At 35.4% G+C, this 23,811-nt stretch overlaps 2 protein-coding genes across 4 annotated transcripts in view; one reads left to right on the top strand and one right to left on the bottom strand.

The window, feature by feature from the left end:
- The window catches only part of LOC126751317 (uncharacterized), a 224,040-nt gene that overhangs the window by 117,287 nt on the left and 82,942 nt on the right, over positions 1-23,811 (bottom strand). The gene's annotated exons all lie outside the window — the stretch shown is intronic.
- Positions 4,143-23,811, top strand: part of LOC126751318 (uncharacterized) — a 93,356-nt gene continuing 73,687 nt past the window's right edge. For 2 of the 3 annotated variants that reach the window (XM_050461493.1, XM_050461490.1), the window contains exons 1-2: positions 4,143-4,238; positions 9,173-9,769. In XM_050461493.1, the coding sequence (XP_050317450.1) occupies positions 9,724-9,769 (46 nt within the window). In that variant the 5' untranslated portion in view covers positions 4,143-4,238; positions 9,173-9,723. Of the gene's footprint in view, positions 4,239-8,895; positions 9,770-23,811 lie in introns of those variants that run through there. The other variant, XM_050461492.1, reaches the window with a different exon arrangement.

Below are 23,811 nucleotides of genomic sequence, written 5' to 3'. Positions count from 1 at the left end.
GATCAATAAACTTCTGTGCGAAAAGGCTATAAAATGATCGTATATGATGTTTACACGTGAATTTTGTAACATTCTTCTGGCAAAACAAGTCAATATCTATAATGAAACAAATTGGAAAATAATTTCACACTTTTCGCAAAGCTTCACAAGCCCACTAACGAAAAAGAAATAAATTGAAAAAGCACACAGTAGTAATTGAGCCACCGCCACCACCGCATTGGTGACACGAGCAGTCATTTTCTAAAGGTTTTTTTCTCTCAATCGGTGCGTTGGGCATGCCGTGTTTGTGATTTGCGAAGATTCTGCAACAGAGCTTAGTGATTGCTTATTGAACCTATGTAATTTTGTGGTGATTTATGCAAAGGTATGGAAAGGAAGTTATTTACTGGTTTAACTTCACCAGTAAGAAAAGCTTTCATTGCAATTTCCTATAAAACTTTACAAAAAAACGGATTAAGGCTTAAGACGGCAGCTAGCAAATATTTAATTTTTAGTTATGACGCGATTGTTTTGGTATCAGTAACTGTGATATGTGCTTTAAATTGTTGTCAAGCTTCGGATTAGTTGTTTCTTGGTTGATTTCGTAAAATACAAAATGAGCAAATATTCGGGCTAACCTAATAACTCTTTGCTTTGTATACCTTGGTACTTTAGATGTAATACAGGCACATAGAGATGGATATTTTCTGATGATTAAAGTAAAATGAAATTCATTCAAAATTTTTCTTACGGGGTTGGCTTTTTATAATCATCTGTAGGCCAGTTAGTGAATGCCATTTTCCTTTAGAAAGCAATTTTCACTGCGGTGCTTTTCAAAGAGAATACGACCCAAAGAAAAATGTGTTACCTGCGTTTCTCTTGGTATCCGCTTTCGTCTTTTAAGAAAAGCTAATTTTCTTTGAGTTCAGAAAATAATAAAGTGTTAGTAGAAGGACAAATAATGTTAGATTATGAAAATGAAAATGTTTGAAATTTGTGAATAAATGTATTTTAAGATGGCGGCACTGAATCAATGAAGGTACATACTAGTGAAATTGACAGTAGAATTTTATAATAAACTGAAGTACTGAAATTATGGAGGGAACACTTTGCCAGCCTGCTGAATGGCAGTAAAAGCATAACACCAGAAGATGGTGAACCAGATCCCCCCAATCGATGATGATGGAGCAGACGTTCCGTTGCCCGATCAAGAAGAAGTTATAGTTACAATTACCCGTTTGAAGAACAACAAAACGGCGATTGCCGACCGAGCCACTCAAATACGGCGGCGATCAACTGATTAGGAGCATGCATTAGCTTCTTTGTAGAATATGGTCGGTCTAAAGCATGCCCGACGATTGAAATTTAAGTGCTTGCCTAATCGTCAAAATGGGAGACCCCAAAATCTACGCCAAGTACCGCGGCACAAGCCTCGTCAAAATCGCATATAAGGTTCTATCGAGTGTACTGAGTAAAAGATTAAAGCCCACCATCAAGAAACTGATTGGACCTTATCATTATATTCACCATGCGCCAAATCTTGGAAAAGATCCATGAAAAGAGGATCGACATACACCACTTCTTCGTCGATTTCAAAACTGCTCTTGGCAACACAAAACAGAGTTGCTTTAACCCGCTAAGTCTGAATTTGGTATCCCCGTAAACTAATACGGCTGTGTAAACTGACGTTGAGCAATACCAAAAACTCTGCCAGGATCGGGAAGGACCTATCAGCGCCGTTCGATACCAGATGACTGCTACAGATCTGCTACTGATTTGCATAGAGAAGGTACAACCTTCCGAAAGAGTGTACAACTGCTGGCGTACGCCGATGACATCGATATCATTGCCGAAATATTTTCTGTCATCAAACAAACAGTCGCCGCACTCGCGACTTGGCTCCCACGTCACTGTTGACAATCATAACTTCGAAGTTGTAGATAATTTCGTCTATCTTGGAACCAGCATTAACAATATCGACATCGAAATCCTACCCAGAATAGCTCTTGCCAACAGGTCCTTCTATGGACTGAGTATTCAATTGAAAAATAACGTCCTCTCTCGACGAACAAAGACAAATTTCTATAAGTGACTTAACCAGAGCAGGAAACGCCATAAATACTTTCAAAAGACATGATTTTTAAGAAAGATTTTTTCACTTTTTTGAAAAAAAAACTGCTAAGATAAAATTTCGAGAGATATGGTCGCTGAAAAGAAATACAGAGACGATGAAAAAGTAATAACTGTGTGAGGAAAGACAAATTTTACTACAAAAATTGGGAGAACCAAACTTCGTTCGGGGCGAAAGAAAGATGTGGTAGTCCTCGCGTGCTTCGGAAGAATTCTGCGAGAAAACTTGTTCACGATACATTCAAGGGATATGAATACATGGACCAGATCAATGTCAAGACTTATTCGAAATGATCTTTACATGAGAGCATACCGTCGGTCAACTGGTCATCTTCTGACAACGCAGTTGAAACCAATTTATGCAAGTGGCTTTTTCAGTGATTAGTTTCTGTAAAAAGGTTACAGATGAACAAATTTTCACTGTTGAAGTAGTTTTTAATAAGAAATACGACAAAATCTTCCAAATACGCAACAGAAGTTTTTCGAAAAGATAAATGTGGTCACCAATTCACGTGCTGTGATGGTTGGGTGAGGAGTCTCACGAAAAGGTGGACCTGAAGAGGTATATCTTGTGTGAAAAAGGGAATCATTTTAGGTGATATGTTAAAAGCAGTTAGTTAAACAATATTCTCCTCGATGGAGAACATTGGATTTTCCAAAAAGATTTTGCTTTAGAACAAAAGGCAAAAACCAAGTAGGAGTGGCTCAAAAGTAATATTCCTGGTTTTATAGCTATAGAAGATTGGTCGTCTGATTTCTACCAAGGGACTACAGTTTTTGATCAGAAATGGAGAACATGATCTATCGAAAACTCCACAGAAATTTGGATAGTCTGAAACAATGTTTGGCTCACCGTCGATTCCAAAAGAATGGGTGCTGCTTTGATCAATATTTTGTAGCGATTTTTGGTCACATAAGCAAAAACTATTTGCGGTTGTTTTCTTTATTACACAATGAGGGGTTGTGTGGTTAAACATTGTGTTAACAGTAAAGAGCATCCATATCTATCCATATTACTAGACTAGCACAGAAACAAGCGATGGAAAGTTTATTTGCCACAGCTTCTCTTATTTAAAAATAATTTCTACCATAAATTATCAAACTAGCAAGAGCACATAAAAACTATGAAACTGATACAGCGATGCACATACAAACGAGTTCAAGACAAACGAAAACTCAAAGAAGTTTCCGAAAGTGTAAAGCACATATAGTACATTGTGTTGGATGATATTCGAAAATAGTGAAAAAGAAATCAACAAACATAAAAATCAATTGCAACGAAAGTCATGAGACGCGCTCCATAAACCACAATGCATGGCACGTACCTTTATACGAGTACCCCCTAAGTACCGTGATGTCTGCAGGCAGTTTCCAGCTGCTTACTGCCGGCTGTCTTGCTGCAGGGCTGTGCCGCGCCGAGTCGTTAATGCCTTTATTAAGTTAAGTGTGAAAATTGAAATAAAATGGAAATAAAACCGCGCGCGCCAGCACAAACGCCACGGATGTTACGTCCGAATACATGCTTATTTACAGCTTTTTCACTGAGATAACGGTAAGTAGACAAGTCAACACCGTCCGGCAGACAGACAACAAACAGCACGACCTACGTCAATGCCATTGAAGGTAGAGAGCAAAGGCACATAATTTGAGAGACGAAATGATCAAGCCAATGATGAATGAAATGAAATGAGAGAGAAAATATCAGGAGTGCGTCAAACCAACAGTGCTTTCTAATATTCATATCAGTTTAGCGTGTGCCGATTTTTTCTTAACCGAATGTTGGCTTACTACAATAAAACCGGGCTTAAACACGTGCGGCACAAGTCGATAGCGCAGTTCGGTACGAAGACGTGTTTGTGCTCTCAAAAATCAGTTAGGAGCGGGGTTTCACGCTCAACTCTACTTGGCTCTGAGCGACGGTAACAATTTCAAATGTCTTAAACTCTACTTCTGCGTTAATTTGCGAGCTCATGCCGTCTTGGCTTTTCGTGAAGTAAATTCACTTTCAATTCAGTCAGTTTGGTTCGGTTCAAGCCGTCTGTTGTACACTGCTTGCAAACAGTTTGAAAGCGCGCGTTGAAAAGTATAAACGCAAGTTCGGTTATTGGTCCGTTCGAGTTGTTATAACGGTAACATATTGTTTTGATTTGTCATAGCTGCTGTTTGGCTTTGAGTTTGAGTGATATTTAAATCTGCTTATAAATATACTTAAACTGAAACGGTGAATTTCAGAAGCCGCTTGTAACCCAAGCTTTTTGATAGGTGATATTCGACATTGATTAATAGAAGTGAAGAAAGTGATAAACCGAGAGATTACAAAATATAAAAAATATCTAAAAAAATTAATCATTGTTTGAACAAATTTATACTGAAATGAGGAACTAAGCAGAAATTAAGTACAATTTTGTAGTGGAAAATTTTAATATACAGATCACGAAACTAATTTTTTACGAAAATTGGAAAAGTTGGCAATTTTTTGTCATATACTGTGAATTCCTTTAAATGGCTTCATTGGCATGGCCGCATTGTTTAAATATTTATTATTTTAATGATAATTGAAAAAAAAAATTGATATGCAAAAACATAGATAAATTGATGATAATTTAAATATAATATTCAAGTGATTATTCAAACTTAACAAAATTGTGTTTTTCAAACATTTTCTTAAAGCTACTCAAAAAAAGGTGCCTTTTTCTTGGTCATTAGAATAGGCGCACATAAGCTTTTAAAGATTTTATAAGAGAAAAGTTTTTTTTTAACTTAAATTTTTAGTTCGTATTATTATTTGATTTATTAGAATTCATAGAATGATACAGGGAATCTATGTAGCTCAAGGAAATCTCCCTCCAATCACGTTTAATAGCTGCAGTTAATGTTTTCTTATCTTCGTATTGCTTTCCTCCTTCGTGTACCTTCAATTATGTCAAGCTCTGGAGAATATGGTGGCCAGGTCATGACATTAACTCAAAACGACTTTACTACTCGGGCATTATTAAAAAAATCCAAGGAATTGGTCCAAAGAGATCTCTTAATTATGGAAATACGGACTCCAACAATGTTTTGAAGCGAGCGCCGTTCATCTTCTGAGCGATAAAAACCAAGTAAATTGAACCATAAAACGTGATGGCACCCCACACCATGACTCCACCTTCTCGGCTGTGGTGGCGACTTAAATGTAACTGGGGGCCTATTCTGTAACTCGATTCGAAAATGTATTCTATTCGAAATTCGGATCTACTTTATCATTATGCGAAAGTTGTACCACCCTGGGCCAGAAAAAATGCGTGCAATATTCGTTTTTGCTTTCTACAACTCAAAAGCTAACGAATATTTTATTCGAAAATTGGCTTGAAAATACGAAAATCGAGTTACAGAATAAAAAAAATCCGAATTTGAGTAAATTGATTTTCGAATCGAGTTACAGAATAGGCCCCCTGATCTTTCCGCACATCGTGATAAAAGCATTGAAAGCCATCAGGGCTATCGAAATTAAAACGTTTTTCATCAGTAAAGACAACTGAACGCCAATCATTAAGTCGAGTGCCAGATTGAACAGTCCACGTCATGTCAGAGGGGTTTTTTCTTGATTTTTAAACGCTTTATGTGCTTTGCGTTTCTGATTGTATGCTGAACAGTTGAAAAGCTAGCTTTTACTATGGCTGATTCTTTAATCTTGCTGCAGACTTAGTCGAATTTGAAGCAATTCTAACAATTTTGCGTACTGATTGTTCAGATAGGCCTTTCTTTTTTCCTTTAAAGTTTTTTCTATACGCCTCTGGATCCTTTAAATATCTATCAACGGTTCTGGAGCTGCGTTTTATCTGTTTGGCGATGTTTCGATTGTATAGTCCTTGAAAGTGAAAAAAGACTACTTTTTCATGTTCCAATAAGCTCAGACTAGTACTTGTAGCTTTTCCTATTATTACTTTAAATGTAGCTGGAAAACAATTTATTTGTTTATTTTTAGTACTTTCTCAATAGAAAAACTGCGCTTGTTTACGGAAGACAAAGAAATGTAAAGTGCCTCTACTTCAAGGACCAACCGAAAACGCACGTGATTGCCATAGACATTTCTAGTATCTTCGAAAGGACAGTAATTTTTTCGCAAAACAACCTACTGTGAGCAAATATTTTTCGGACAAGATTCGAACCTTTGATAAGAAAAGCATTTTGGACAATAAGAACAAGCATAAATACAACAATTTATTAAAAAAAAAAACGTTGGTGCGTCTAACCTAAGACCCGCAGTGTACGTTGAAATTTAAACAGAAGCAAAACCTATCAGTTTTCAATAGGGCAGACTACAGATTTGATGAATCATAATTGTTTGTACATATATCAGTAAAAGTGACTCATAACTATCTTCTCTCATAACAAACATTAAACATAAGCTGTGTTCGATTCGCCATTTTGCCATTACCAAGAAAGAATCGTAGCACAATTGCTCATGCGTCAGAAGACATGTTAGCGCAGGATAGCACCAAGAGTGTAGTTTTTTCCAATTTACTACTCTTCAATGTTTGGCGAATCGAACACAGCTATGTATGTATTATAAGAAATTGGAGCAAATGCGATGATCAAACACGGGATCGAAGGAATAGACTATCATTTTGCGATTTGAACATCTTTACCATTAAAATTTTATTGTTACGAAAGCAGGTAGCATTCTGACTTACATTTAGAGACCTCATGCTATATTGTTAGCAAATATATTTGCTTATATTTGAATAAAAACATTCCTCTTTGACTTTAATTAAATTTTTTTAGTTAATAAATACAAAATACGACTAATTTATACTTAACTAAAGATCTTCAGTTTTGGAAATTTGGAAATCGAATAAATATGAGTGTCTTTATATCAATTGAAGACTTAGCTTAATTTAAGGAAACCGCAAGATGGCACTGTAAAAAAGGATGACACCAGTTGTAATATAATAATCAAATATACACAAGCTAATTGAGAGTGAAACTCAGTCATTGTGTATTAAAGTTCAACTGGTGTAAATCTAATGCTATTAACATAAAATGGAAATGACCAGGTTCTGAGTTGTTTTTATTCCCTGAACAGGGTATATTAAGTTTGTCACGAAGTTTGACCCCAGACACCCAGAAGGAGGAAGCGTCGGAGACCCTATCAAGTATATATATAAATAATCAGTATGTTGAGCTGAGTCGATTTAGCCATGTCCGTCTATCTGTCTGAACGTCCGTCTGTCTGTCTGTCTGTCTGTATATATACGAACTAATCCTAGTCCTAGTCCTGCGTAGCTAATGAGACAAAATGGTAGCTATTTCGAAAAAGACGGAGTGGAATTTATATGAATTGTGTGTCTAAAATCGGAAATATTATTTTGGCAGTTAACATTAACGTATTAGATAAGAGATAACTTTTAAAGGGTACCCTGGCTCCTTAAGGTTTTGTGAACAAGATCGAAGACTCTACTTTCATATGCAATATATTGACGTTTTCAGGATGGTATTGAAGATCTTAACTTAAAAATTCTAAAATATCGGTTTTTTGACTTCAAAATGTGGAGAATAACTTAAAGCCCAATTGCGTGTGATTAATCAATATTTTCTGAGAAATTTCTTGATTTTCTGAATTATAAATTGCATTTGTTCTAAGTGCTAAAAGAAAGCGAAGAATAATTCTAAAAAATAAGACATAGTAAAGCTTTCAACTAGGAAAGTTTTCAATAAATAAGTAGATCTTTTCTAGTGCGGAATTTAACAGTTAGTTAACTGACTGTCACAATCTCTATTTTTATTATTTTTGGTTCGCCATGTTAATGTACGATTATAGGTGATATATCGGATTATGGATAGAATATATATGTGCGTACCTTTTTGTATTGTTTTGTGATTTTCGCTAAAATATTAGGTATTTTTGATTGAGGTGTTCAATCAACAGTCAAACCGACATAGCCAAATTAATTTTTGGAATACCCATTTCACACGGTTTTCAAAGCAATTTAGTAAGTGCTGGGGGAAACGTGAGCAGAGATTTATCAAATCTCAAGAAAATCAAAGCAGAAATTTATCGATGACAGATTTTTAATAGATATATTCTAAATTTTAATAGATCTTAATATTCTATTTTACATACTGCTATAAGATTATCTTATGAATGAGAATGCGTGACTATTACTTTTTTTTTTAAGTTTTTTTTAGTTTGCAAATTAACATTTCCGCTATTTGTAGCTGTTCACACAATTCAATCAAGAAATATATCGAGCACAGCTGCGGCTAACAATAGTCGAAGGCATGAGAATAAGACATATGAATATATATGTACATACATATGTACTATATTTGTATGCTGACATCTATTTAGTATGGATCTAAATTTTTAATTCATTGCGAATTCAAATTACCCAGCCGAGCAAACGTGCGCAGACAATTCGGACTATTTCCTTCCTTTTGAAATCTAATAAGCATGCATATGTAGGCATGTATAGGAGATATACGCACATTTTCCAACAATAATACCACATATTAAATGAAATTTCACTTTCACGACAACTCTGCATAACGGTGATGATGCTAAAACTGGCATGAAAAGGAAATAAAAATGCATAACAACAACAAACACAAAGCTAAATTAAAAGTAGTCAAGTGAAAAAAGGCCATAACACAAAAAAAAAAAAAAAAAAAAAAAAAAAAAAAAAAAAAAAAAAAAAAAAAAAAAAAAAAAAAAAAACAAAAAAAAATAAAAAAAAAAAAAAAAAAAAATAAATAAAAAAAATATAAATGAAAAAAAGTAAATAAAAAAAATACATAAAAATTAAATGCCAGAATTCGTGAAGAAGTCATAAGTAGTAAGTGTTCGATTTCTGAACGAGGTTAGTGATTGTCTAAAGTTAATAAATATTTATTAAGTCGGCGAATGAGCGACGCAAAGAATGAACTTTTCGAGTAGGGAACAAATGAAGATGCTTGGAAAGGCGTGAGTGTGTGCTTTCGAAATTTTTGCGGCAAAACTAACTCAACGTTATTAGTATTACTATTAGCTTTTTAGCATAAATAATATTTTTTAAAGTGAATATTTGCATACTTTCTACAGAAAACCCAAACTCAAAACGAAATAGAGAACAGTGCAAAAGGTCACGAATTAGAAGTAAAGGGAATTAATTAAAAAATATAAACAAAAAAGTGTTGATAATTTAATATAAATTAGAAATTGTGAAATACCAGAAATAATACAACAAATCTGAAACACAAAAAATAATTGGCGTAAAACAGCGAGCGTCAACACTCCGGCAACGCAATGCAACGTTTCGGCTAAATCGCTTGTCGCGCGTATTTGGCGTAAATAATTGTGCCGATGGCGTAGCAAAAATAACGAAAAAAAGAGAAATATTGAAAAAGTAATATTTGCATTGTGCGCCACCAGGTAAATGAGCCGCGCAATTGTAACGAAGTGAAATAAAACGAAAGACTAACTTCAAAAGCAAAGCGCAAATCTGCCGAAACCACAAAATCAATAAAGCAAAAAATAAAAAAAAATATTATAACTAATAAAAAGTACACAACAGCAACAAAAAATCAACAACAACAACAACTCAAATAGCGAAGCTGCGCGGTAAAAAGCACAGCGCAAGCAAACGAGGCAACATGGACGCGGTCAATTGGTTGCGGTTTAGTCTGCTGCTGACGCTTGGTAAGCTTAAAAAATAACAAAAAATATTTATACTCGTACCTTACTACGTTTAAGTACTCACCATTGTTTACAAGCACTTCTTACCACTGAATACTTCAATGAACGAGTGCTTATTTAGTGCTCAACTACTGCACTTTTAAATATAAATAGATTTGGGGATTCACGTAATAGATAAAATAGACTCGAAGACGCGGCAGCTTGGTGAAAAAAAAAAATTAAAAATATAACAAAACATAAATCAAACAAAGCAAAAAGTTTGTAAAAAAAAAACAGCAAAGCGCTCTTTAAAATTGCCTTTAATCGCTCAATTAGTGACGCTTTTGCTGCCAAGGCTGTGAACTCTTGCGAATAAGCAGCAACTCATTGTAATGAGTGTAGCGAGTGCTGCTGTTGGAGTAACTGGAGTAGAGCAAGGTCATTGCGGGAGAAGCAGAAGAGGTGGAAAACTAAGATGATTATGATCAGTACAAGGTACACTGGGTTAGAATGGGGGGATATCGCATGTTGTCAATATAAAACTCAAATACCGCACACAATATAATAGTAGCAGATTCGTCCACTAATTCCAATTTAACCTATATCTAAACACCAGATTTATGCAAAAAATATAGTACGCACCATTTTACAGCGAACCCTAACGATTTTTAAAGTAATTTTCGGAAAAAAAAAGATTTTTTATCTAAGTTACTTCTAAACATGACCCCTACTTCACCAAAATAGCTTTACTGGTCTCCTCGTCTTTTAAAGGTTCTGATTTATAATGTTATGTGACCTACAGTGATACTTATCGAACTTTTAATTATTTGATTTGGTGTGACCTATTATACTTCATAAACCTAACCTCAAAAAGGCTTGAAAATTTCATAAAAGCTCACAGTATGACATTGAAGTTTTCTAACGTGTGCTTCTTAGACGTGTGGTTTTAAAAGAGGTAATAGAGGTTTTTTGGAGCTTATCTCTTTGACAGCCGTTACTTTATTTTTACTCAATTTGGTTTGCCAATTCATAATTCTGGAACAACGTTCACTGTTTGGTTTAAGGAATCATTAGCACATATTTTTCCAAGAAAGAGATCATAATGTTACAGTCAAAGGGTAACGCTATATAGCCATAATTAATAAATTTTTCGTCCCTGAATAGGAGGATATTGATGTGGACGATCTTATAGAAGTAAACTTTTCATGAGCGCATTATCTCTTGTCATGCGCCTGTGGCGTGGCCTCCAAGATCATGCGGTTTAACACCGCTGGACTATTTTTTGTGGGGTTCTGTGAAGTCGCTTATCTACGCAGATAAGCCCGAGGCGATTGACGCCTTGAAAGTGAATTGCTGCAAAAAGTGGTGAAAATTGGGCCTCTCGGCTTTTATCATTACAATAAAGCTATTTATTTTTTTCTTTTTGAAGACATGTTTCAAAAAAATACCCTTTATAAGCGTTGTATACCATATTTTGTATAGAAACGTCTGGATATCCATCTATTTTAAACTTTGCTCGAATTTTCCTAAATCAAATAACTAAAGGTTGTAAAAAAATTCTTAAAATCTGAAACAGAAGGTATTCCCATTTCTGATGCAACTGGAGTGTTAAAATTTAACAATTTTGAGCTAACACGATTTTGATGAAATTGAAATCAAGTTCAAATAATTAATAACAGAAGACACCGAGTATAAAAAGTATGTACTTTAAAATATTTAAAATTAATAATTAATCAACTTTAATTTTTTGGGCAATTATCTCGAAAAGCCTCCCGTAATTTAAGCCTATACCCTTTATGATCTTTTTACAGATTAATTCTAAATTCATACGTTGCAGTATCAATAATTTTTTTTGCTAAATATACTATATTTTTTATTTTATTCGAGAAAAAAGAAGAAGTTTTAAATTTTCTATACATAGGAAATCAGGAAGTTTTATGGAAACATGATCTTTCCCGTCAAACCCCGCTTTCCGTTAAAGTCAGTTTTATAACACCGTGGAATATGTCCTCGGATACGATTTCGGCTTGTCTTCAAAATATGCGAAAAAACATAAATGCATTCTTTAAAACACAAAAGTCAAGCAAGGATCAATTCTAAATTTATGCATTTTTCTGTGGAACATTCACGCTACAACTGCAAATCATGTGATACAGAATATTTTAAAATCGACATGCTTTACGCAATCCATATAGCCACCTATCTTCTTAAGTTGTGTGTTCTGAAAGCAAATGTGGTTCCTCAGCAGTTTGAAGTATTAGATTGTTTCAAATAAAGGAATTTCCAATAAATAAAAACCCCAAAGGCACAACAGAACTTTTGGTCTCATATTAATTTATTTGCGGTTTTACAGCGATATAAAATATTAGGTCTACAACTTTGCTTCCGCCGTTTTTTTTTTGTAAATTTAAGGCTTTATTGTATAAAAACGGGTACAAAAATGTTATTCAAAATATTGACCGTCGCTAGCTACTACTTTTGATCATCTTTCTGGCAGCATGCCGTGACGAAAGAACTCCTCATCTTTCGAGTCGATCCAAGTATCAATCCAATTTTTGACTTCTTCATAAGATCTTAAGTGTCCGTTAGCTAGACCGTGTGCCATCGATCGGAACAAGTGGTAGTCAGATGGCGCAACGTCTGGCGAATACGGCGGGTGGGGTAAGATCTCCCATTTCAGCGTCTCCAAATATTTTTGACCACCTTTGCGACGTGAGGCCGAGCATTGTCATGCTGGAGAATAACTTTATCGTGTCTTTCCTCGTACTGTGGCCGTTTTTCTTTTAGTGCCCGGCTCCAACGCATCAATTGTGTTCGGTATCGATCTCCTGTGATGGTTTCACTTAGCTTTAGCAGCTCATAATATATCAGCCCCAGCTGGTCCCACCAAATGCAGAGCATGACCTTGGCGCCGTGAATGTTCGGTTTTGCTGTCGACGTGGAGGCATGTCCAGGTTTTCCCCATGACTTTCTTCGCTTAGGATTATCGTAGTGGACCCATTTTTCGCCGCCAGTTACAGTGCGATGTAAAAATCCCTTTTGGTTGTGCCTTTGAAGCAGCTGTTTACATGCAAAGAAGCGCCGTTCGACATCTCTTGGTTTCACGTCGTAAGGAACCCGGTTTCCTTGTTTCTGAATCATCCTCATGGCTTTGAGGCGTTTTGATACGGCTTGCTGTATCACTTGCAACGATTCGGCCAATTCCTCTTGGGTTTGAAACGCATCTTGGTCGAGTAATGCTTCATCAGCATCTTCGAAAATCTTCATTCAGCATCTTCGAAAATCTTCACCCTTCCACCACCATGCCGGTCTTCGACTTCATAATCACCATTCTTAAAACGTTGAAACCATTCGCAACATGTTATTTCACTTAGGACAGCCTCACCGTACGTATCCGAAAGCATTCGATGAGCCTCAGCCGCACTTTTCTTGGAATTAAAAAAGAAAAGCAAAATTTCCCGTAAATGTCGAGAATTCGGCTCAAAAAGTGATATTTTCAGTTGAGAATAAATTTTGGATGCAAACAGATATCTAAAAATATTTTGTTGGGTTAATGTTGACACAAATATTCAAGATCGATATAAAACGATTGAATCGACCAGTGCTTGACCCTAGAGACATCTATTGGAAAACGGCGGAAGCAAAGTTAAAAAGTAGTTGTGTATTTCAATTGAATTTCACTTTTATTTCATTTCATCTGAAGTGAGTAAGTTTCAGGAGAGGATTAGTCACGATTTCTGCATAAATGGGTTTTCATTATATGGAAGTCAGCCACAAATTGGAGTACGTCTTATTCCCATTGTTCCATTGCTCGACCATGAAGAAGTTCGAATTGCAATTACCCGTCTGAAGAACAACAAACCGGCGGAGGCTGATAGATTGGCGGCCGAGCTATTCAAACACGGCGGCGAAGAACTGATAATAAGCATGCATCAGCTTCTTTGTAGAATATGGTCAGATGAAAGCATGCCCTACGATTGAAATTTAACTGTGCTCTGCCCAATCCACAAAAAAGGAGACCCCATAACCTGCACCAACTACTGTGGGATAAGCTTCCTCAACATCGCATATAAGGTTCTATCGAGCGTATTGTGTGAACGATTAAAGCTCACCGTCAACAAACTGTCATCAAACAAAAAGTCGTCGCATTCGCGACTTGGCGCTCACGTCATTGTTAACAGTCATAACTACGAAGTCATAGATAATTTTCACCAGCATTAACACCGAGTACAACCATATCCTCATAATTATTTTATATCGTTTTGCTAATTTCGCGCCACTGTGCAATATTGAAGTAGAACTACAGCTGTTGCAATGAGTTTATAATACACTTAAAGGATCAGAAAATCGATGAGATCCTAAGTACAACTTACGTTTGAGGATGGATGTACATATTTTTCAAGCATATGAAACGCTTCCCTTGAAATGCGACTATTTACTTAGTATAATTTTCAAGCAAATAGTATAAATTTTAAAACAAAAACAAGTGACAGCGTCATAAATGTCAACCGCTGTTTTTGACAGCGATTCGCTTTCGTTTTCTAAGCCTCGCTTGAAATTTACACTAATATGTACTGACTCAGTGCTGTAATTATATTATATCAAGTATGTAGACTAGACTAGTTAAACTAGTTGGCGGTTGCATTATGATGCATTAAGCAATTTTTAACGGCACTTTACTTTAATTAATTATCTCAGCTTTGCTTTGCTTGTTTACACTTATGCCATTACAAACACCATACTTGATATTCGTTCAGTGACAATGAAAGTAGCCGTTTCTCGGTTAGGAGTTTCTTTAATCTTTTTATGGTGAAATTGTGACAGTAATCAGTGGTTGAAGTGAACGTAAACAACTTTTGCAACTCGGTTATTTAGTTAAGATATTATTTTATGGCATGACAAGTTTATTGCTCTCCATTATAAATAAATATGAGTTTGGTTTCAATGGCAACCAATTATTGACGGAGCATTAAACGTGTGCATGTTTGCGCATACAGAAATAACGGTAAATAAAAAGCAATTTTACTAAAAGTGAATATTGTCTTTAGTGGCATTCGCAAAATTTTTACTAAACTTTAGACTGGTTCTTGACCTAAAACGGCTTCTACTGGTTTTTTAGAAAAAAAAAGTGAAAAGTATATTCCTAAAGCAGAATTAGTTTAGATTACAGACGAGACTCAGTCAGCTCCAACGTTCCTCGGTAAGAACATAAAGGTTAAAGTAAACGTAAGTTTATTTTGGTGTACGTCAAGTCAAGTAGGGGTTGCGCCCCGCAGAAACTGCGAAGTAAGCAGTTAAATAAATATGTTAAAATAGACGAATTTATACTTTGTGGTCCCGATTACTTTTTATAATACCTTATATACTATATACTATAGTGCTGGGTTAGACAAAAAGTGAACGCCAGATACTCTCAGAGGTACAAGGAAACCCATGTAATAAGACCAAATGCAATTCCTTAATACCCTTACACTCAACTAGAGAAGAATTGAATTTGTAATAAAAACGAAAAGAGTTAACTTTAGGGTGACTAATAGTATGCTGTCGACATCTAGTGACTTTTCTAAGTTTAGCTCCGTGGTTACCGCTAAATGAGTAAACCCAGAGGGACTATTTCGCCAATCTCACAACAGCCGATTCTACGTTACCCGAATTGACACGGATTTTCTCCGGCCAAGGGCTGTATTTTCGGAGATCTAACCTCGTTTGGATCGATAAGTTTTAGATTCAGATTTGGCCATCATATAATCTGAGTTTCAGATCTAAAATTAAATTTGTGATATCCTCAGTTCCAGTTGGAAAATCTAGAGAAATATCGGGAAAAATAAAAACTAAACAGAGGCTGATATTGCATTACATTTGGTTAAAGACGGCAGAATTCACGAATTAAAAAAACAAGTAGTATGACAATTTCCAGGTATCATGGAGACTAGTCGACAACCGAAGCAAGTTGGTTTAACCGACAGCAAGGTTAAAACGAACAAGTAAGCGGAAAAGGGGTAAGAAAAACAGATTTTCTTTATAAATGGTTAAAAAAAATGTTAATGATCTCGATGAATCGGTTTATGCATCATTGTGTTACGTTTGGAGATATAAAAGAGTATATCTCTAAGAAACTACTAAAAAGAAGATCTAAGTTTCGCTATTATTATGAGACCTTTTGGCATAGAGACGAATGCTCTGAGACCTGGACTGTCACTGTCCAATAGACATACATTAGGTGAAGTTAAAAAATGATTTTTGATCGCATTGTGAAGTCTAGTCTTTTAATTGTTGGAAGGTGTACAAAAATTGATGGATTTATGTACATAAACGACTAGCCTGAGTTAACACAGAGGTGAAGACTGCAGGAAATGTTTAGAGCACGGCACCAGGGAAACAATGAGGCATCTCTTGTGCACTTGTACCGCATTGGCAAGCCTACGCTGTAAGCATCTGGGGTTCCCACGGTATGATGTTTCGATAGTGAGGCCACAGAGTCTATTAAAATACGCGTCAAGCGAAGGCATCTTAAAGGATGACTATTCCTCATGGACCTAAAACTGGTCTATACATGGCTCATTGTTATACTAGATTAACCTAACCTAACACAGAGGTGCTCACTCAACAATGTAAAACCAGAGATTCATCGGTAAATGGTAGACAACGGCAAATCATACTTGTAGAATCTAAAAAGCATAGAAGTTGGTTAGAAAATATAGATCTTCTTCTTGAATAACATCAATAAGCTCAGTAAAACCTTTTTTGTATACATTAAACTAATGATCATAGAAACCTTGGTACCTGTTAGCAAAAACTAGGACAGAACAGTCGATTTTCACAAGCTTATCTTGAATTTTCTCTTGAATTTCTCAGAAACAAAATTATTCGCCATAGTCGTGAAGAGATAGTAATCACCTAACGCCAGGTTCGGAGTGTAAGTTGGATGCATAAGAACATCCCAACTAAGCTCCAGGAACATTGGCGAACCATATTCGATGCAAATGACCTGGCGTTGTCCTGATGGAACATAACTCCTCCCTTATTGGCCAATCTGGCCCATTGCTTCCTGTAAATTGGCCTTTAGGGGCCAATACCATGCGATTGGACCGACCGTTTCAGCTTGACGTTGTCACTTTTCATCACCAGTAATCATGCGCTTCAGAAGTGTATCGATTTCTTTGGGATTCAACAGCGATTCGAAGTTGGAAATGAGGTTTTTTTTTTACGATAACTCGAGTGACAGTCATACATCGTGCTTTTTTTTATTGATCCTCCAGAACGTTGTGAATTTTTGACATCAAATGATTGGTACGGAATCGACGAAATCTAAATTGCACGTGATTGCTGTTATTCACGTACACAACGTGAGATACAGTTTACTAAAGCCAATTATTTGTAAAATTATGGATTTACTTGTAGTGACTCTATATAGTAATGAAGAGACCATTCATTAAGCCTGTATAATTTTGAAAAAAACAGGGAGTGTTTTTTTGTTAAAGTAAGTCCTTGCTTGTCTTATTGAAATATTGGAAATTGATTAACGCATTTGAATAGCACAAGCGTCCACGACTTCCGGGAAAGTCCGCTTAAATGTTATGCAAAGTAAATTTTCTTGTACTTAAGACACGAAAGGAGCCACTGAAGAGATAAGAGTTTAAAAGTGTCAAGCCGGCACATTTTCCGCAATAATGATTTTATATACGAGTATAAGCGCTCGTGAGTGTATTTACAGAAAAATCAAGTTATGAATTCATAAGACATACCGTTATCACAAATGTACTTTCTAAGTGCTTTGCTCCGCACTTAATTATGCAATACTCGTACTAAGTAAATATTTATGCAATCAAACGCGAAAGGTGTCTTTCACTTACGGCTAGACATCCGACGTTGGTCAAAGCACATCCTGACTCCGCGATGAGTGACAAGAGGGCGCTGCGAGGGATCGTGCCAACAGATGTTGGTTTTGACATGTTGATCCCTCTCTTTTTTTATTTTTAAAGCAACACAAGTTGACATTGACTTTTTCCACAACAACGACAGCAACAACAATGTTTACATGTACTCGCATGCAAGTTGTCGAATTTTCGTCTTTTTCTGCAGCTTTCAACTGATCTGCATAAAGCGGCGCAACTGGTTTCCATGCTGCATGTTGCATGTCGCATAGCACGCTAAAGAAAGAGCGTTCGCAAATGTAATGTGTAAAAAAAATATTGTGATAATGCTGTCATACGACTCAGACACACGCAGACCCGAGCTGCCTGATCCAAGCGACAGGTGGCTGCCGTGTGTGAATGAAATTGTATATTTGCGGTTTATTGGGCGCGGATTTAAAGATCGCTGCACTATGATGCGATTAACAAGGCGGATTTGAGATAATTTTCGCGAATTCCAACAGCAAATAGAAAGTGATCGAGTTTTGGGTGCTTTATGAAGTGCAGCAATAAATTTCCAGCTATAAACCGTTGAACAAACGCAAACGAGATTACTGTAAACTCCAAACAAAATTCGTTCGTACCGGACATCCACTTTGCGATAAACTCGTAAGATAGCTACTTTTTGGAGGTGCAGACGATAAAAATAAAAATATTATGAACTGTTACCGTTAGAGCGGAATTAAGTTCAAGTGCTCACTAGAGAAATAAGTGATATTGGACCGGAATTAAAAATAGCAGACTAGAGTACTTCCTTTGTCAAAGTAAACTATGTCCGTGTAATCTTTGGTAACGGAGGTTAAGTAAGGTCGTGGGAGTGTCCTCGCAAAGTAGCGATGAATCTCGCTTGAATAGCTTTGAATATTGATGCTTTGTGATAGCTAAAAATTTGGAAGATCGACGAAAAGTTTTTTGTATTAAAAGCTAAAACTGAAATGATAAAGCCCGAATGAGTATAAACTCGGCGGCAGAGACATATCTTATATATTGATATTTTCAACACGACCGAGGGTCATACGCAGATAGAAAATGACTTTATATCCTCTTGTACGCTACACTTTACTATACGTAAAATGGGTAAAAGCTTGAAAATAGTTTCTCAATAAGTATCGGAGAACTCCAGCATACCTTTTGTTATTGAGTATTACGAGTTCTTAACATTCATAACTTTGGAACAAAAATTTAATAGCACGTTTTCAAGAAAAATTGAATTTTAATTTGCAAGCATCAAGAAGAACTGGAGTCAAAAGTTGCTTTATTTATGTCAAAGTTATATATCTTTTGATTACAATTTGAACTATTTAGAATAGCTTGGAAATGAACACTGATACTTTCTTTCTGCACTCTACGTACTGTCGATAAACTCTAAAGTGATTGAGGAGTGACGGATTACGGGTTTTTTTTTTTGGAGAGTTCTGAAATTATTATGTCACCTAGTATACGTGCTGAATCTGTCGAAATTTATATATGATGATAATAATTATATAAAAACTACTTCAGTATAGAGTTTAAACGTATTAGGTACGAATGTGGTATGGTGAGTTATAAATTTTTACGTAATAGGTTCGGATGTAGTAAATTTAGGTATGGTGTGTTTGCAGTGGTGGATTTGGGAGTGGTGAGTTCTTGTTATCATTATAAATTTTAACGTGGTAAATTCAGGTGTGGTGAATTTAGATATTTTGTTATCAGTGGTGAATTTAGGAGAGGTGAGTTTTTGTTATCATTATACATTTTTACGTAGTAAATTCAGGGTGGTGTATTTAGATATATTGTTATCAGTGGTGAATTTAGAAGTGGTAAGTACTTTACCATTATAAAGTTGCTAAATATCTGTCTAAATTTCCACTTTATATATTTGAATTTAAGAGTATTGCCTCACTTAGAACTTTTACGTATGTACAATGAGTGCAATCATGATCATTAATCAGAAACACCTCACAGAGAAATACAATTAAACAGGGAATGACAATATGTGAGAAAGTCTTCCGCGAAAATGCAAACTAAAAATTCAATTTTTTTTTAAACAATATCAAATAAACGATTAATTTCACTTTTAATAGCAAAAATTTACATGCAAATATTGGCAACTTTCATCGTACTAAGCCCACGTGGTACATGTTGCATATGCAAATGGTGAAAAAATTAGCTGCACTTGAGCAATTTCTGCCAATTATTCAATCAAGATGAAAGGCCAAAACGCTCCACTTACACCGAGGGCGATTGCAAGGCGCTACAGATGTACGAGAGCACAACAAGTTTACTTCCCAATTGAACGAGTGTTTGCCATAAAAAAAAAACAATAAATGGATACATATCATTACATATGCATGTACTATATATGTGTGTGTGCGAAAACATCGCAGAAAGTAAGCGTTGTGTTTTTGGTTTTTGGTGAAAATGCGCAATTAAAGGCAGAGCAAAATAAAAATGTGAGCAAAACACAAAAATAGTAGAAAAGTCGCACCCATAGACGCCCAACAGACACACACACATATGCAGATCCCCATATATTAGTTTCTATGCATTTGTGTATGGACGTACAATCACTTTATGCTGCTCTTGTAACAAGAAAAAATAAAAAAAAATTACACATGTACTGTTATACAACACTGCCTTACTAACAATATGACCAAGTCAATGACATTCAATTAAATCGCCAGCGAACTAAGTAACCGAGTACCAGCAGCTGGCTGACATATGAACGCGCCAAAGCAAAAGCCACAAGCTTAGAAAGAAAAGCAATGGAAAATAATTAACTTTTACTTTTCTAATTTTAAAATTTTATTACATTGTCATTTGGTCTCGATTTCATTAAGCTAGTTTTATCTAATAATCACGTGTTTTGTAAAACTTAAATTTGATATCAAAAAAATTGCACGACAAAAAATCTGAGCTGAACCGCAAATCAGAGGCTAGCGAAAAGCCTTGCTAATTGAGCACTCATATACAACAATAAAAGGTGACTAAATAGGAAACACAGATTTGCTTTTGATAAGTCTCAGCAACTGTCTCATTTCGTCCGCCATGGATCTTTCCCGATGGCGTGGAAATTATTACAGCACAGCCGGTTCGATTCGCTACTTATTTGCTCGCTATGCTAGAACTATGATCACCTTAGAAAGCATAAATATATACATATACATACCATTTGATCAAATTCGACTCGTACTGGTCCATTTAAACTACAACGTATTTTTATATTCGAGAGAAGTTTGCTCTCCAAACATCTATTTAGTTTGTTTGTGTTTGGCAGCTGTTTGTTTAAGCTCGAAGTTTGTCTTCGACTTTTATTTTGAGAAAATAAATTTAACGAGTTTGCTTGAAATTTTGTATTCCCAAAGGGGTTACGCAATCGTTGAAAATGTTTCAGAGATGTTTTGGGACGTTTACTTTATTATGAACACAAGTCCAGTCATCGAAAACTTGTCTTATAAGAGACTTCCACTCAGTCGTGTTAGTATCAAGGAGATAGCAGATAATCTCAACATCTCTTATGGAACAACTGAACCGTTTTGGTTAATTTTTTGGGTATGAAGAGTGTCTATGTTAGACTCATACGCAATGACATGAATCATTTGCAAAAACTATGCCGAGTAGAGCGCAAAACAGATGATTAACAACGCAGCGGAGGCACCTACATTCACAAAACGTATCTTGGTGACGAGAAGTTGTTTTATGAATATAGCGTTGAAGCAGTTCAACACTTTAGCGAGTGGGTCTCCAAAAATGAGCCGAAACCGCAAGAACCAAAATTCGTTGAAGGCCATTCCAGTCGAGGCTTATAAGTAGTATAGGAGAATTCGATTAAAAATTGACATACTCGTATTGGCCGGCCTATTTTGAAGGTATTGAATGAAAATGGAGTTAGTCCGGGTCAGAATTTGATCAGATGGTAGCATAAGTTTGGTTATTTATTTCTATGACAGATTGATCTAAGCAAAGACTTGAATGTGATGAATGAAAGGAAATCTACATAAAGATATGAATACGAGGGCTGCTATATATATTCTGGCCTAGGGCAACACTAAGTGTTGCCAGGTGCAATCTGACAATTCCATTGGAAACTTTGACATTTTTTAGATAACATCACTCAGAACGTTTTGTCATTTAATCGTGAATTGTTTTATTTACAGGGAATTAAAAAATTCATCTCGGCCAAAAATGGAATTAACTCGTGAACATTTTCGTGCGATCATTTTTCACAACTTTCGACGTGGATTATCACGACAAGAGTGCATCGATGAACTAAAATCTTTATATGGCTATGAAGCACCATCCTATAGCACTGTGAAAAACTGGTACAACGAATTCAATCGTGGCCGACGCTCGCTCAAAGACGAATTCCGTGAAGGTCATCCAAAAACAGCCGTTGTGCCAGAAAACATCGATGCCGTACGTGAAGTGATAAAGCAAGACCGTCATGTAACATACCTTCAGATAGAGGCATGCCTATGCATTTCTCCCACCAGCATACATTCGATATTGCATTACGGCCAGCTGTAAAAAAGGTTTGTTCTCGTTGGATCCCGCACAATTTGACAATCGCTCAAAAAAAGGCTCGTGTGGATTGGTGTAAAGAAATGCTGAAAAAATACGATCGCGGTGCTTCAAAGACGTTTATAAGATCGTCACAGGTGACGAATCATGGATCTATGCGTATGAGCCCGAAACAAAACAGCAATCGACAAAAAAAAAAAATAAAAAAAAATAAAAAAAAAAAAAAAAAAAAAAAAAAAAAAAAATAAAAAAAAAAAAAAAAAAAAAAAAAAAAAATTAAAAAAAAAATTAAAAAAAAAAAAAATAAAAAAAAAAAAAAATAAAAAAAAAAAAAAAAAATTTGCTCATAAATATGCCTATTTACATTACTAGGCCAGATATATATATATATATATAGCAACCTACGTAGTACTTCGAATCAATCCAAAATCACTCTAGTAGTTATTTCGCCTTATAATCGTTTCGTATATACATTTCTTATCGGGTCACCCTGTACAAAAATATGAAAATCTGTGTCGTTTGTCGTGCAGCCATGAGCTTGGCTTTAACTATCATAAATAGTAGAGAAACCGCAATAATATTAAATAATAATATATTTCAATCATAGAATTATGGATGAAGCTATCCATGTGCGCACACCTTAACCAAGAAATTTCAATGTTGAAATTGCTCGTGACAAATTGTGACATGAAATTATGAAATAAATGAGTGAGATACTCATGCCGCCGGAACAAACCACAAAGAAATTAATTTTACTTTCGGTTTTTTTTTGTAATTTGTGAAGTTGATTAGCACTTTGTAGGCGGAAATTTTTGCAAAATGAGCATATCCAAAATTACACATGTTTCTTGGAAATTTTTGTGTTGTAAACACTGTAATTAGATTTGCACCTGGAAAGTGGAAAAGTGAGTGTTAGGAAATATGTAAAATATATAATAATAACTGAAGTTACCGCCGTATATACATAGGTTTAGTGAATAATGAATTAAAGAACGCCACGGTAGACATAAAATGCTTGACTTTAGAACATATATTGGGTGAGAAATGTATTGGATCTGTACCTATTTTTAAACCTTCTATCAACCGTAAGCTTTATGAAGATTTTTGGAAGAAATTGAAACTATATGAGACAAGCTTAGCTATGCGAAAAAGTCAGAAGTGAATGAAAGCCTTTAACGCAACATAATCCAGTTCCGGCATGCAGCAACTTGAAACGTCTTAAAAAACATTGGAAATATTCTCCAATTTACTTCCATATTTTATTCTTTTAAAAAAAGTTTTATAAAACAGTTGTTCATTTATCCTTTGGTAAGTTCATTTAATTATGTTTTCCGTTCCATGTTCGTCTTAAGGCTATGAAACGTTATTAGATCGCAATTCTGAAACAACTAAAAAGCAGAGAACAGAAATGAAAAAGGCAACCTCATAGTACATACGACTACTGAAGATACTCGCCAAATGATATTCTATAAAAGCATTATGAAATCCTTTCGAAATTAATTTGTGCGATATTGAATTTTGAGTGACTCAAATTGTGGTATTTTTATAATGAAACATCTTTGTTAGGTTAGACAAAAAGACGAAAAAAAAATGTTACAGGCGAAAACTTCAAAAAAAAAAAACACAAATATCTTGGAAAATAAATAAAAAATG

Source organism: Bactrocera neohumeralis, chromosome 2 (genome assembly GCF_024586455.1).
Source record: "Bactrocera neohumeralis isolate Rockhampton chromosome 2, APGP_CSIRO_Bneo_wtdbg2-racon-allhic-juicebox.fasta_v2, whole genome shotgun sequence".
Classification (NCBI taxonomy): domain Eukaryota; kingdom Metazoa; phylum Arthropoda; class Insecta; order Diptera; family Tephritidae; genus Bactrocera; species Bactrocera neohumeralis.
This window is presented reverse-complemented; position numbering and strand designations above follow the sequence as displayed.